General features: G+C 38.1%; 1 protein-coding gene across 1 annotated transcript in view; it reads right to left on the bottom strand.

Moving 5' to 3' along the window:
• The window catches only part of LOC139738827 (DDB1- and CUL4-associated factor 17-like), a 30551-nt gene extending 20621 nt beyond the window's left edge, over nt 1-9930 (bottom strand). The window contains exons 1-4 of the mRNA XM_071649462.1: nt 9799-9930; nt 7241-7302; nt 3961-3997; nt 2831-2887 (exon numbers count right to left, since the gene is read on the bottom strand). Of these exons, the coding sequence (XP_071505563.1) occupies nt 2831-2887; nt 3961-3997; nt 7241-7302; nt 9799-9909 (267 nt within the window). The 5' untranslated portion in view covers nt 9910-9930. The remainder of the gene's footprint in view (nt 1-2830; nt 2888-3960; nt 3998-7240; nt 7303-9798) is intronic.
• Between the last annotated feature and the right edge of the window lie 7078 nt (nt 9931-17008).

The following is a 17008-nucleotide window of genomic DNA, read 5'->3' as shown; positions in this document are numbered from 1 at the left end:
CTCTGGTTGTTGTTAGGGGCGGAACCTATCTGTGGCGCTCAATCCAAATTTTCGAACCAGTTTCTGCTTCGTTGAAACGCCAAAAAACATGGCTCCGAAAAACGCTATTTTTTGGTCTTTCCTTTAATCATTTTGCTTCAAAATTTCGACAGATGATAGAAGACATGTTAGACTCCAATGCTATATCAAAATCAGAAAATCGTAAGTTTTGACCAATTTTAATGCTCTGACTTCAAACACGATTTTCGCGGCTTCGACCGTGCGCGACTTTAGGACCTTTTTGTTGTAGCGGGTCACATATAGAAATTACCATATCTCTCTGGCAATAATGCAAAACTTTGGGACTACTAGCATACATGTAATTTGTTACCCAACAAAGTTTTTCAAAAACACATGAAATTTTTGAGCAGGAAAGAGCATAATTTTAGTAGTCCCCCCCCCCCCCCCCACACACACACACACATACACACACCATACTCATTTGAGGAATGAAGCGAAACAGGTTGATTTCATTTGTGACCGTGCATCACAAAACGAACAAAAAGTCGCACCCCTTGATTTTATGTGAGGAATGAAAAAGGGTGAAATGGGTCAACTGAGTCAATCTTGACTTTTTCATATTTTCTGAAAGAGCTACTCTTCTTCTACATTGTTCTATAATTTGGGATCAGAACATGAATGGGAAAGTGTGTTTTCAGCATTTTTACTACAGGTCAATTCCATTGTGACTTATGGGACAAAGTGACAATTTTCGGCAATTTCAAACCAGTATTTTGAGAAAATAGTTGCATCAAATGCATTTTTCTCTGTTCATGGTTAGATCCATCATATCACGGTTTATAAAAACACCATACTTAGTTTGAAAAGTATCACTGCATTACGTACAGCAACGAAAAATTGCTGTCGTGACGTATGGGACATTTGAGGACCACCGTTTTTCACATGGGAAAGTAAGTTCTGAAATATTCTTACATGTACACACGGAATCTGTGGAAAGATATTTTCTTTCCTGAATGTAGCAAAGGGTTGTTGCTTACCCTGAGCCAAGTTGTAGAATATCTACTCATTGGTACAGTAGCAGGATAGGGAAAACCAGTGTGACTGATGGGACACAAAAACGTGACTTATGGGACGCTATCAACTACCACATTTTGAGATTGAGAGAATAATATTTACTGATGCCGGAACAAGTTCTAGAACATTATAAAACCAATCTATGACCAAAGAACATTCAGAAAATAAGCCATCTGAGAATTACACAAGCTGTATTATGGTCATAATAGTGTATCAGAAATGATACATAAATTCTGCAAAAATTGGCAATTTTCATGAAAAATGAAGGTTTTTCGGACATAACTCCACTCCACGTTCACTGATGTTCACAAATGAGGTATCAAAATATCCGTTGTGAAAGGCTGCTTTGAGTAAACAATACCAGATCATCTAATTAAGCTTCATTAATCATCTATACTCAATAGTTTGATTTTCATAAAATGCAACCTTTCCATGGAATTGACCTACAACCTTTTTTGGGGGAGAATAGAATGATCAGGCATGTCTAAGAGTCACCTTTTCATTTCTTGAAATTCTTCACACACTCTTCACTTTCAAGTCTAATAACTTTTGAAAAGACAGTGCTACTGCTTTGAAAGTTGGCATTAATCATTGACAGAATGTGTTAATAGCACATGCTCAGTTTCAGCTCAATCTGATAATCCCTTCATTCTTGTTGCTCGGATGGTTTATATCCTGTTTTTGTCCATTTCATTGCACAGCTGGCTTGGATTACACGCTTGAATAGACTTTGTACTTCAGAGCCTTTTTTCTAAAGTTCACACTTTCCCAGAGTGTGTGCTTTATTTCCAATATTTAGATAGGCTAGGGGAGTCCATTTGAATTGAGTTATACATCATTTTGAAGATTAGAGACTGCTCTTTAAAAATCTTCCATGTCTGGCGACTTTTTGTTGGTTTTGTGATGCAGGGTCACATTTAGAAATGACAGGAACAGGATATTAAATCTTTTGTGTGTTTCATAGAAATTTTCCATTCTACTTTGGACATGTGCATCCACAGAGGAATATTAACAAATGAAGTGAAACAGTTCCATTTCATTTAGAAATAACAGAAACAGGATTTTAAATCTTTTGTATGTTTTATAGAAATTTTCCATTCTACTTTGGACATGTGCATCCACAGAGAATTATTTACAAATGAAGCGAAACAGGTTGATTTCATTTAGAAATGACAGAAACAGGTTGATTTCATTTAGAAATGACAGAAACAGGATATTAAATCTTTTGTGTGATTTACGTTGTATAGAAATTGTCCATTCTACTTTGGACATGTGCGTCCACAGAGGATTATTTACAAATGAAGCGAAACAGGTTGATTTCATTTAGAAATGACAGAAACAGGTTGATTTCATTCAGAAATGACAGAAACAGGATATTAATTATTTTGCGGGTTTAATAGAAATTTTCCATTTTAATTTGGACATGTGCGTCCACAGAGGATATAAGACCTAGACTATTCCTACAGTAGGTATAATTGCAATTAAAAACAAACTGGAACAAACACCCAAACAAATAAACAAACACAAGCAAATAAACAAAAAACAAAACAGTGCTCCTTGTGGTGACCCCAACTGTGTAGGTAATAACCACATTTGTCTCTCCTATTTACACTGAGGATCCTATTTACACTGAGGATTTGGACGAATACGGGATCGGTTAAGATTCTGGTTTGTAACAGTGCTGCTACAGCTGTATGTTGGACATTACAGCTGTAATAGGTAAAAAATCAAGTGTGCATTCTGTTATGTGGCTCACCATATGATACTGGCAGACAATATAGAGGGCATCTTCAATCTTTCGGGCGGCCGGATTCTTTGGGTCAGGTCAAAGGTTCAAAGTCAGTGTAGAAGAAGACTAGTGCCATCATATAAAGCAAACGGATCGAAATCAGGCGAAGGAGTAGCATTTCGTAGCAAAATGTACCAAAAATCAAGGTTCAAAGAAGTCAATTCAAAATTCTGTGTAGAAGTTTTGAAGCCCTCACCTAGTGCCATCACATAAAGCAAACGGAATCGAAATCGGCGAAGGAGTAGCATAGCAAAATGTACATATAGGTCATCAAGGTCAGGTCATCAAAGGTCAAAATTCTGTGTAGAAGTTTTGAAGCCCTCACCTTGCCAGAAACGGAATCGCAGAAATGGCGAAGGAGTAGCTGTAAAAATGTACAATATAGGTCAAAGGTCAAGGTCAAAGGTCACGACTGAAATTTTGTGTAGAAGTTTCAAAGCTCCCATGTAGTGCTATCATATAAAGCAAACAGAATCAAAATTGGCTCATAAATGACAGAGAAGTAGCAAATTGAAGATTTTGATCACACACGGACGCACGCACGGACACACGGACACACGGACGGACGGACACACGGACGGACACACGGACACACACACGTACGGAGCCCGTTTGATAGTCCCCTGCTCGAACTCGTTCAGCGGGGACAATAACCACAGTGAATTAGAGAGTATGTGACATGTTTCATATCAATTTACTTATCACTAAGGCTTGAAAGAAGAAGCTGAATGCAGTGGGTACTTCCCTGGCCCCTGGCTTTCTTTCATTCTTTGGGTCATAAAAAGAAGTGCTTTTTTCATTCTCCCACCTTTCAATACTCTTGGTGGCATTCTCAAATTCACAGCAGATGAAAATAAAATTACAATGTAAAACACCATCTTCAGACTGTGAACACCATCTTCTTCAAACTATTCTTTTACATCCAAGAGAGATGGAAATAAACAGTTACACAAACAACTTACCTGGTACATAACAATAATATAGTGAACAATACTAATATCAATGATAATAATAATACAAAGCCATTTACTGAAGAATAAAACAAAAGCATTGCGCATCCTTCAAGATTTGTCTCTACATCAAACAACTTACCCTGCCATGCATTCTTTGTAGTTGTCCAAATAAATCCTGTGGCTGTTTAAGGATAGAGAAAAAAAAAAAAATTCTGTGTAGAAGTTTTGAAGCCCTCACCTAGTGCCATCACTTAAAGCAAACATATAAGAAAGACTACTAGATAGACTGCACAAATCATTCATAAGACAGACAAAAGACAAGTGTACATTGCACTGGTCATCAGTATTAACCCGTTGAGGATGAGTCCCGAGTATACTCGGGCAAGCATCTAGATGTGAAATGTGTGTTGAAGCAAAATCAAACCGTTTTCAACGGGTTAATACCCTCTTATTCACCTTTCTATTTCACTGTTTCATTTGTTTCACTTGTAACAATTATTATGGAGTCAAAAGGGGCCTGAGTTTTCGATCCTAGCAGAATCTTCATCACAGGCAAAATGACAAACAAGCAGGGAAAGCAATCACATAATAAGGACTTCATACAACAAGAACAGTTAGGGATGGGGTGGGTACACACAACAAAGAAAACAAAGGAAAGGGTGGGAGGTCATGGGCAAGGAGCCCAGCAGGTAAAGGGAGGGGGATTAGAGCAGGAGGGTGGACAGACAAAAGGTGGAGGAGTGTCAGTAATGATCATGAGGATCAAGGGGGCAACCACTGAAGGAAAAGGATGAATAGGGAGGCAACATCAAACAAGATAAGGAACACCAGAGGGATAAAGAAAGGGAAAGAGTGAAAAACAACAGCAAGGGGAAGGGGGGGGGGGGCTGGCTGAGCAAACAGTAAGCCCTGAAAGGTGTACCAGGAGGAGGCAACAAAATGAAAGTAATCAAACATAATTATTAAAGTATTTATAAACACACAGTAATGATAATAAAGATAATTAAAATAACAGTAATGATAAAGATATTGATAAAAGAAATAAAATAAAGCACATATCAAAAACGGGGGGGGGGGGGGGGGGACTTCATTTTACTCCATTGCCTCGCCTTTATTGGATAAGCAGTTTTCAGCAGCTTTTTTTTTGCTAACAATAATTATGGTAGAATACAGTAAAATACATGGAATTCTTGGTCAATAATTTCAGCTTTTGTTCCACTTTCCATGAAGAGTATCGATGTGTGAGTGCTGAAGGAGGTCTTGTTCTTTGAACACCCTCCGAGCAGACACAAAGCCTTAAAGGTGCATGGTCCCGGTGTTTTAGTCAAATGCGTACGCGGGCACACAGCGCAAATTTCCTATAGAGACCTATGCTATTGACTCCTCTTTGGCGCTTACGCTTTGGCCCACTTCCCCGAGTCCGAAAAAGTCTGATTCACTGTAGTTAGTGGTCGGATCACAGTTCGGCTCATGATTCCGCTGAGGGGGATGGCAGCTTTAGCAAACTTCTTTTGTGATGTCATAATAACAAGCACATACAAATGTATGCACGCACCCTGGCATTACTACAGACTGCGCGATGCGCAGAGAAAACAACGAAGGCAACGTTACTTAGCAACACCTACGCACGTTACTCTTGATGACAGCTCAACTTCGGTAATCTTCGTATCAATGCTAACGGTGATCGGCAGTATCATCAACAGCGCCCGCTACACTACCAAGACTATGCACCTTTAAGAGTGACATTGTTTGTAAGCTGGATCAGAATGCATAATTACACACTTTTTCAACCCCTTCCTTGTCAGATTCCAAACTTCCCCACTGATACAGGTCTGCCAACATTCCCACATGAATCCAAATCAGGGAGATTCCACACAGCAATCGGCGAGATATCTTTGCGTTACATGCATTTCAATGGGCGAAAGTAATTTCCAAATCAGGGAGATATTAAAGGACAAGTTCACCTTCATAAACATAAGGATTGAGAGAATGTAGCAATATTAGTAGAACACATCATTGGAAGTTTGAGGAAAATCAGACAATCCGTTCAAAAGTTATGAATTTTTGAAGTTTTTGTGCAGTACCCGCTGGATGAGAAGACTACTGCAGTGTATGAATAACTTAGATGTCACATGCGTACAACAATATAAGGAAAATATAAAGAGAATTTCACAAAATTCCATCTTTTGAAAAAAGTACACATTCCCCTGCCTCGTTACCGACAAATGTTATGGGTAATATTATTCCCCCTGCCTTTAGAAAGAGGCAAGTCAAGTGCTCTTTTATTATGCGAAAAAAGTGAAAATATGTTGAATTTTCTTTTACATTTTCTTTATACTGTTGTACGCATATGACTCACAAGCTGTAGTAGTCTCCTCATCCAGCGGTTCCAACACAAAAATTTTAAAAATTCATAACTTTTGCATCGATTGTCCAATTTTCCTCAAACTTTCACTGATGTGTTCTACTAATATTGTTGCATTTTCTCAATCCTTATGTTTATGAAGGTGAACTTGTCCTTTAATATTCTCTTATTCAGACATGAACAGATTTTGACATTTTCAGGGAGACTCCTGCAGAATCAGGGAGACTTGGCAGCTCTGCTGATGCATATTACACAAGACAGGTCTCTGCAGGCAACAGGTTATGACCCCAAAAAACATTTGATGTTGGCATCCTTACAGAGACAGTCCATGTAGGTAGGTTTGGGGTTTACACGGGAGAAGGGTAAAGTGAGGTGTAGAAATCAATTACTATCAAACCAGAAATGTTCACATGCATTTTAATTTCGCGAGAGCAAAGATTCGCAAAATTAAAATACATGTAAAAGTTCTTGTCTACACTGTATGCATTGAATGCCAGTGGCGATTCACGAATATTTCATGCCATGAAAAAGGCCGTTGGCTCCAATTTGTAAAACATTTTATGCCGCAAAAATATCTTGCTTTACAGTGACTTAAAATGGCATGTCAAAGCTTGAATTGACAGCTGAGCATAACATGGATTTTTTTCAATGCGCAGCTCTTTGAAGTTTATCGACCAAAAGATCAGGCTGCATCTTGTCGTCGGGGGTATGTTCTGCAGAGACTACATCCGGCTTTACAGAATCTGCAGAGGAGGGCCGTAAAAGTCAACAAATGATTAAAACTCCTCTGAACAGACAGATTTTTCTGTCTAGTGAGGAGGGCCGAAAGAGTCAAAAAATGATTTTTTTTTAAAAACTCCTCTGGATAGACAGATTTTTCTGTACATTAAGTTTAATAACTGCTATTATTACTACATTAGAATTTAAGGTTCCGATTTTGATATTGTTAGCAGTCATCATGGATGCTTTTTTTAATTCTAACCAAACGTTTTACTATGGTGCACTTATCGTGTTGATCATGTTGTAGCTCCTCCCATTTTCACAAGCACTTAAACTTACCTATCATAGGAAATCTTGCCACTGGCCTTTGTTTCCCACACCTTCTTGAAGTCGACATCATCCTACAGTTTTGAAGAATCACAACATGCATATTATGCACAAGATATACATCCATGTGTAGTCTACATGTAATGTATGTATTATAAAATAACTGTATTGTCTGTTGTATACCTCAATAAGCTTCAATGTATTAATATTTCATGACTCGTGCGTGAGCTGTATTACTCCTGGACCTCTATTCAATGTCGAACTTGTGGGTCGTATGACTCGTGGTTGTTGGTCTTGTGGGATGACCCGATTTTCAGAGGTGAAATATTGGATTGCTCTGCAGCATCAGAAAAAACAAGAAAATGCTTTAACCCGTTGAGGACGGACTAATTTTGCTACAACACACATTTCCCATAAACACCTGTCCGCGTATACTCGGGAGGTGTAAAGACTAAAGATTCCTTCAAGGTTAAGAATTCTATAAAACCTTTTTTCATAGAGGGTCTACATCACTTGACTAATCTATGCCATTACATTAATGTGACAAAAATGTGTTTCATTCTGTAATAATCTGTAACAAATAAAGCTGGGCCCTCCAATCATAAACCTATCCCGCGGTCGAGTTGTCCAACCCCTCCAATGATATGAACACAGTGCTATTTCCTTTCAGTTCTGGATTATGCCACTACGGATGGGTCTAGACTAGATTTAGAGACAATGGGAAAATCGTAAACGCGAAAACTTATTAAAATGCAAGATTTTTACAAGAAAACGAAAAAAATCGGCTGATTTCAACACTTTTCATGTGTATATTACATATCTACGGATAAATTTTCTTATATGAAAAACGCTATCTAGACCCCTATTTCTACACCGAAAAACTCAACAGTATCAGTCACAGCAGATACTTAGTGTCAGCGTCACACAGTACTTTTCTGTGGAGTTTTCTAAATTCTATCGGTTGTTCACTCAACTATCATTCAATGAAGAACTTAAACTTAAAGGGTGTGTACAGTTCTGGTTGAAGTGAGGATTTAGCTCTTAACATTTTGTGAGATATTTAGAAACCACTCTAGATCTAGTATGAGATGTCAGAGAACATGCAATTCTAAGGGGTACCGGTATCAAAAGTTTATTTGATGAAAATCGGTTTTGAAATGGCCGAGATATCCAAAAACAAGGTGAAACAAAGAGATCCTAATAAAAGGTGTGGCCTGTCGCCTTTTATTATTTTCACTTTTTTTTATATCTCAGCCATTTGAAAACCAATTGTAATCAAATAAATGCTGAATCCTTCTTAAAATTACATGCTCTTTCATATTTCATAAGAGGTTTCTCATTATCTCACTTAGGAACATTATCTATAATTTATAAACCTGAATCCCCACCTCAACCAGTACTGTAGTCAGTACAGTCCCTTTAAACTTTACACTATTTAACTTTAGTTTAGACGGGATACCCATAGAAATCTACGGAGCCATACCATAATTGCGAAACACAGCCTGAATGCCGTACACGGATTATACCTGTGTAACGTTACAAGGAGTGCACACGGGGTTTCCCATAGTAACCATGGCAGACAGCAAGGTCAACCTTATTTAAAAGGAACTGGAACTATGAAGATGGAACCATGCAGCACTGGCAGGCACAGCTACAAATTAATCTTTTAATGCAAAAGGAATGACCTAGGTACAGTACCACGTACAATAAGTAGTGTGACTGTTAGTGTTAGATACACAGCCCAAACCAGCCCCAGTCGCGGCTGTTCGCACAGCGTCTGGTCTGGTTGGGCTATAAGAACTGCGACAGCCGCCACACAGTCTCCGGGGCTAGTTGGGCTAGTACAATCACTGACAATTCAGAGACTCTAACTCTCCCGCTTTCGACGGGAGACTTCCCGCCGAAAGCCCATTTTTGCAGAATCTTCCGTTCTCCCGCTTGAAATGATTTCTTACTGAATTTCATTCTACAATGCACATGTTGAAAAATAAGCCTTAAATAGCACGAGAGAGCATTTAGAACCCTACTATTAATAGACCGCAGGGGACTTTGTGCTCGTGATGTACGTTTCGTGCACATCAAGTTGGAGTCTCCCACTTTGCTAGGCCGTTTAGGGGTTTCAGGCGGGAGATTCTTCCCGATTACAGTCAGAAGGTGCTTGACCCTTGCGGGCCTTGCCTGGCCTTGCCTTGGGGTGGAGTCTCTGACAATTGTAAAGTTTAAGTGTAAGTTCTGATTCTGTACATCTGCATGACCTGAGTGGGGTTAGGCTCTGCCTTTATGATACACTGTTAGTGTTACTACTACTAGCCTAGACTAGTAGATCTAATATTTAATTTACTAGATAGAAAAAAAAACACAAAAAAACGTCGAAATTCACTCCAAGTCCAACCTTTCGTACACGAAAGAGAATGCGTGGGACTCAGCGGAGCTGATTATCTCGCATTAGCAGAGCAGAAGGCGTACCGGTACCCGACAACGCAAAGCCAGACAGTCATGATAGGGCAATAACCCTGCACAATTACCACGGATGTTTAGTGTTGTTAGACACATTACAAGAGCATAATTACCTGACAAATGATGGCCCTAATAATTTTATGGTTGGTGCGGATCAAGTTCCGCGTTTTTCTTTCCTTCGCTCTGATCTTGTGGACAATATTCGAAGCCATCAAGGTGCTCATAATTTGACTTCTACGGGCCAGCCATAATATAGGCGCCACTGTACCGCGTGCATATGCATGAGAGGTCCGATGCGGTACGTGGACGTGTACCAAAGAGGTTCTGACGTGTACACACGTTCCTTACTGGCACTGCTGAAAAGTGTATGGTCCCCAAAGAGATTTATCTCTTTGATGGTCCCACACAAGACACACGTGTTGTGCGAGAGTACGGCGCGCGCCATCGCACAATTTGGAGTAATGCCTGAAAACTCTCTCCTAGGTCCCGTTTCATAAAACTTGTTATCAGTGACAACTGTCTTCAGTAGCGGTAGGATCTGGAGTGCCTCAGGGGTCGGTTCTTGGGCCTTGCCTCTTTCTACTTTACATCAATGACTTGCCTGATGGTCTCGCGTCAAAGGTTCGCCTTTTTGCCGATGATGCAATTTCTTACATGACCATCGACAATCAACATCATACACAAAATCTTCAAGAGGACCTAAACAAAATTGGTGACTGGGCGAAAAAATGGATGATGGATTTGAACACAGATAAGTGTAAGGTTTTGACAATATCCAGGAAAAGAAGTAAGGTGCAACACGTGTATCATCTAAATAACGCCCCTCTTGAATCTGTTGAATCCGTGAAGTACTTGGGTGTAACCATAACTTCTGATTTGAAGTGGACCCAACACATCAACAGTACTGTCAATAAAGCCAATAACGTGCTTGCATTTTTAAAACGCAATCTTCGCATAAAATCTTCTGATGTTAAAGCCACAGCTTACAAAACGTTGGTTCGACCAATTGTTGAGTATGCTTCCACAGTTTGGGACCCATCTACCAAGAACCTAATCCACCAAGTGGAAATGGTCCAGAGAAGAGCTGCGCGCTTCACTTTAAATCGCTACCATAACACCTCGAGTGTCACCAAAATGCTACAAGAACTTAATTGGACCACTCTGGAACAGCGCAGAGAAAGTGACAGGCTAATTATGATGTACAAAATACACAATAATCTCACTCCTCTTTCAGCACAGGACTATATCATCAAACAGGCTACTCAGTTAACGAGAGCCTCGCAACCACACTCCTATCAGGTACCATATTCGAGAACTGAATCGCATCGCCATTCGTTCTTCCCAAGAACTGTAAGGAACTGGAATTCCCTGTCGTCAGAAATTGTTTCAGCGCCATCTGTAAGATCATTTCGAAACCGTCTAACGGTCGATCACAGTGGCTAGTATTTTCGTCAAATTTTCTATGTGCTTGTAAATATCTGTAAATAAATTGTATTATAATGTAAATAGCACCAGTCTGCAAGAATCTTCAGTCTATTGAAGGAGGCAGACTTAATCAGAAGAAGAAGAAGAACTGCCACATTTCTACAACAAATTTGCTCTCAGCCAATCAGATGCAAGGATTTTAGTAGCTTTTATAACAACTATGACAACTGGGCACAGTCATGAAAGTTGTCAGCCCTGACAACTTGTCATTCTCTGACACTCATCAGAGTAACAATCAGTGACCCAGAGCTTCTCAACCAATCAAAACCAAGGATTTTACTGAAATTGTCAGAGATTAGGTTAGAGCTGACAACTTTCATGAAACGGTGCCCGGATCATCTACGCATTACACATCTACGGTGGATCAAACCGCTCACACCATGCAGTGCACGCAGAGAAAACATTTACGTGCTCATGCAAGAAGAAGAAGAAGAAGAAGCATAAGAAGAAGAAGAAGGAGAAGGAAAAGAAGAAGAAGAAGAAGAAGAAGCAGAAGAAGAAGAAGGAAGAAGAAGAAGAAGAGGAAGAAGAAGAAGAGAAAGAAGGAATTAAACGAAAGGTGGATAAACTGTAGTTGAAAACATCATTTTCACATACTGGTAGTCAGCTGTTTACGCTTGAGTTTTTGTAAAATGTTGTTTTTTTGTTGTTGTTTTTGTAAGCTAATAACTAGGCCTATGACGAAATGACTGGAACAATTTAACATACCACGTACCAATTAAGTAGTAAGTAAAAAAGACCCATGCAAAATAATGCATGTTGATTTCTTGTGTTGATCTATTTTACCCTGATCATCACTAACCTTGTGCATGGCCAAAAGAATAGGCCTCACACAATAAGTTTTCTACTATACACTACAGAGTACTTGGATACGCCGCCCCCCCCCCCCCAAAAAAAAAAAAAACAAAACAAAACAAAACAAAACAAAACAAAACAAAACAAAAACAGAAAAAAAAAACAAAAACAAAAAAAAACAACAAGAAAATGACTTCCACTGAAACCAAGAGACTGGAACGGAAGTGGTCACAATTAAAGACAGTGGATGTTCTTAAAATGCTTACTGGAAAATATAGGGAAATTCACATGTAAGTCTATTTGATAAATAGATAGGAATAAACAATGAAATGATCGATCACCGACGACAGTAATCATCAAAGTCTTCATTTTTATATCAATAATATTGATAATACGCTTCTATCTTTTATTGATGCTGTGTGTGTACGTGTGTGCGTGTGTGTGTGTGTGTGTGTGTTTGTGTGTGTGTGTGTGTGTGTGTGTGGTGATGTTGGACTTGTACTTATAAACCATTATGTAAGTCCAGAGCGGGTTGCTATACTTGCTATGTACTTGAATACTATAACAATGTCTTTAAAAGTTCGGTAAAACCCTATGGAAATCAGTCATAGGCCCATACGAATCGTATATGGCTCTCCCATGAGTGGAGAATTAAAAGAAAGGAATTATAGAATGAAACGATTTACACTAACTGCGCTAGAGAATTAAAAGTTTGTGAGAAAAAAAAAATGAAGGTACTCACGGAGTTGTGTAAATTATCAACGTGCATTGCGTTTTCAAAGGCTATGCCAGGTCTCCAATGAACCGGTATTGATCAATCTATATATCGAGAGATCTGGATTTCTGTATCAGAATGTATACATGCGATTTTTCAGCTTCAGTACCATCTCAAAAGAGAGGTAAATGAAATTCATTGGCTCATCTGGAAGGAAAATTACGGAACGATTGATATCTGGACATATGATATAAAAAAAAATATGTCTTACTTCCTTTTGAAATTGTATTATTTCGAATTGACCTCATTAAAGTGTTTTTGGCTTTCAAGTTTTTTATCATTATTATCACCATTGGCATTGAAAATAATGCATATTTGGTGCTTTCTTTGCACTTTCATTGATTTATCTATTTCAGTTTGTATTGCTTCATTCTATAATGTTTAATTCCTGCTGAAAAAAATGTGTTCACATTGTTCTTCAAGGTATTCACAATGTGTTCACATAGTCGACTGCGTGACCAAATTCACATATAATAGTAATACGTTTATAGTAGTAATGATTCACCATGGATTGTGTTCACAATGTTAAAACGCTCGAACCACATTGTGTTCCACACTGTGGCACTGTGCTCTTTCCAGCAGGAATTTCAATAATGCATATTGTAGAGAAGAGAAATATGTAAATACAGAGAATGACAGGGTATCGAAGAGTAAAACTTATTGATATGAAGCTTCGTGTATTGTTGTTGTTGTTGTTTGTTTGTTTGTTTGTTTGTTTGTTTGTTTTTAAATTATCGATAAGAATTTTGCTCTGGAATTTCTGTCGGGATCTTATTCCAATAGCTTGTAAACGTAGAGACTCTTCCAAATATGGAGTGTGATAGAAACAAAATCTATGTGGGTATAAGTGTTTCAAGGATGTCGATATAAAACACGTTTTAAAATGTAAAAAAAAAAATGAGATACATTAATGAAATAAAGCCGAATCAATGTTCATGTTCACCATCAAGAGTATTGTCCAGTAAATCAGAAAAGGAGCAGATTTTTGATTTTTTTTTGTATGAAAATGTTACTAATTTCTTCCCAACTATACGGCATACCTATGCATGCTTTGTAAATAAAAATATTGTGAATAATGGTATACATCGATGGCCTTAAAAACGAAAAGGCTAACAAATAAGTTGAGAATATTTAGGCTTATCAATGGTACTGCTGCATTCTATCAATAGAACGGATAAAACTATGTTTCTGGATTAAGAATTTGCAAACTTATATGATTACATTTCAAAATTTGGGAAACAAGATCATGGATCTCGAAAAGAGAGAAAGAGAGAGAGAGAGAGAGAGAGAGAGAGAAGAAAGTATTTAAGGGGGTCATTGTTAGTATAAACAAAAATTGCCTCCTTTCTTTCAATAGAAGATTAGGCCTAAGCCTCTGGCAAATTGTATATAATTGCTGTGGAAACATGTGATCAACTATGGTCAAAAGATTGATGAAAGATTCGTGAGAGGAGAGCAATAATGGTAGGAGTATTTTCGTTTTTTAGTGAACTTCTTTATCAATAATCACACCCGTCTTAAGACGGCTACCTAACAAGGCATATAATGAGAAACACAATATTACAAAACATAGAAGAAAACTAGAAATGTCGCTATGGCGACTTGTATGCTTCCGCCATAATGCATGATTCTCCTAATAGGTCTATAGTACATGTGGACAATGTGTGATTATATATTTTCACAAAACTGGCAAAATATTAAAATGACAAGTTTGTCACAAATGTGTTGAATGTTTACCTTCCTTGACCTACCTTTAATTGGATGAATAGGAGAGCATGTATTTGGGGATTGAAGGACTTTAACTTGACTTTGACCCATTCATATGTTTATGCATTGAGTAATTTTCAAGGTATGGAGAAAAAGTGCAATTTCTGTATTGAATAGTATAAATTGTTACCATTTTCATCTGGCCTTTGACCCTAAAATTCATGAGATTATCACTGTCAGGCAGAACATGCATTATGTAGTAAGTTTCAAGATAACTTGAGCCACTTCCGAGATATGGAGGAAAAAGTTAGTTCAGCACTTTCACTTGATCTTTGACCTTTTGACCTATAAGGCAAAATTGTTGACCTTTGACCCTTGACCTTTGACACCATGAACCTTAAATTCTCTAGATAATCACTGCCAGTCAGTACATGTGTATATATATATATATATATATATACTATACATGTATGTTCCATAATGATACCTTAAACAATTTCCAAGGTACGGAGAAAAAAGTGAAGTTTTAATATTTTTACTTGACCTTTTGACCTTTGACCTTTGACCTCATGACCCCAAACTTTCACTAGAGAATCTTAATTGGGTAATACATGTATACATTAAGTTTCAAAAAATTATCTTCGAGCATTGCATAGATATGGTGGAAATAGTAAAATTTTACGTATTTGACCTTGACCTTTTGACCTTTGACCTTGAGCATGTGCACCGAAAAGTTGATAGGCACAACTTTACCCCCTAATACACATACATGCCAAGTTTAGTTAGGATACCTCAAAAGGTTTTTTTAGTTCGTACGCTGTCCACAAAATTCATTACGGACGGACGGAAGGACGGACGGACAACCGGAAAACATAATGCCTCTGGCACCACTTCGTGGCGGAGGCATAATAAGTCATAAAACAAAATAGGCCTACATATAAAGAGGAAAGACGTACACATACAACTACAATCGACACCTGAAACAATACACCCTTCAGTATCTTCTCAGATGTGCCTTTTGAATATGAAATGACAGATTAGTGGAAGCACAGATAGTTCCAGTTCGAAACCATTATAATTTTCTTGTCCCGTTTTTATACCATCCGCATGATTATGAATTGAAAACATAAACGTTTCCCTCTCCGAGGCTATATCCAAAATAATTACTTAACTCTGGCATCAGTTGTCTGGGGCCAGTCATCCGCGCACCCATTAGGCTGCGTTCACATAGAAGTATACGGCATTCGCTATTCGCTATTCGCTATTCGCTATGCGCCGTCAAGTCGACCCAGTACACGATCACCCGCACCATCAACTCCCTACTTCTTCCTCCTACGCAATCATCCCAGCAATAACAATTTCTAAACTGCACCAGAATGTCAGTCTACATGCCTATTTTTGCTAAAGGGCCAATCCAGACCAAAATTTTCATCATTTCATAAACGAAAGATGGTATCCGCTGCTCGAAAATCGAACAAGCGCGATTCCCACTATTCTATAAATTTACTTTACGCAGCTCAGTATTTTCGAATAGTGCCCTCTTATGTGAACCGGTGTTAGGAAATCCTATCGTTCGATTCAAGCTATTCGCGTGCCCTCGAAAACGAGCCCCGAATACCCGAATAGTATACGTCTATGTGAACGCAGCCTTACAGGCACCAGGTGCAGGAGCCAACGACATTTCAATTCAATTCGATTTCAATTCAGTTTGTTGCAATAATATCATCACATCATGAAATACATAAAACATGTACGTTTAGTATGGCGTAGATATGAAGAACATAATGAAGAACATACACGATTTATGCTTATCATTCATCACGCTTAATCATATAAGTTTAACTGATGTGCATCCAAATGGATGCACTGTGTATTGTATACGTATTTAATTGTTTATCACGTTACCAGTTTAGATATAGTATCGTTATTTGCATCACTGATCGATTTATTAATGAATTTTTTTGAAAATTTTCATTGTTATTAATTCCTATTGTATTGTATAATTTGTGTTGTTTTATGTATTTCATGGGAAAATAATATGGTGATACGACTGAATTGATATTGAAAATTGAAAAACACTAACTAGTGCTCTGGTCTCTACACGCTCTCAGCGGGCCACTCCCAAATTCCAAAAAGTAGACAAACAATACAGGACAGCCCAAAAGACAGCAACCCCAATGTTCACACTGCAATGTAAATGGATTCCAAATGGATTGCAACCAGAATTTACACCAATTTATAGGTGACAAGCAAATAAACCATAGCAATTTACCCAGTGCGACTATTTACCTAAGCAGTTATTTACAGTATAGATGTAAGCATGATAAAATGCGTCTGGACTCGCGTTAAATAGAACAAAATAGGCAATGTAAAGTTGCGTTGAGTTATGAAAATTTGATTTGCAAACGTGTCTATAAAACATCACACGGAACCAGCTGACAATAAATGCAGAAATTGTTCGTTATATGTTGTTAAATTTGAGAAATTTTGATTGCAGGTTGAAATATCAAAAAGTTGTGATATGTTCTGGTTAATTAAAGGCAGGCCAAATCACGAATCAC

Source organism: Diadema antillarum, unplaced genomic scaffold, assembly GCF_040938485.1.
Source record: "Diadema antillarum isolate AM-2024a unplaced genomic scaffold, OU_Dant_1.0 seq00000769_RagTag, whole genome shotgun sequence".
In the NCBI taxonomy this organism is placed as follows: Eukaryota; Metazoa; Echinodermata; class Echinoidea; order Diadematoida; family Diadematidae; genus Diadema; species Diadema antillarum.
Note: the sequence above shows the minus strand (reverse complement) of the source record. Positions and strands in the feature narration are given on the sequence as shown.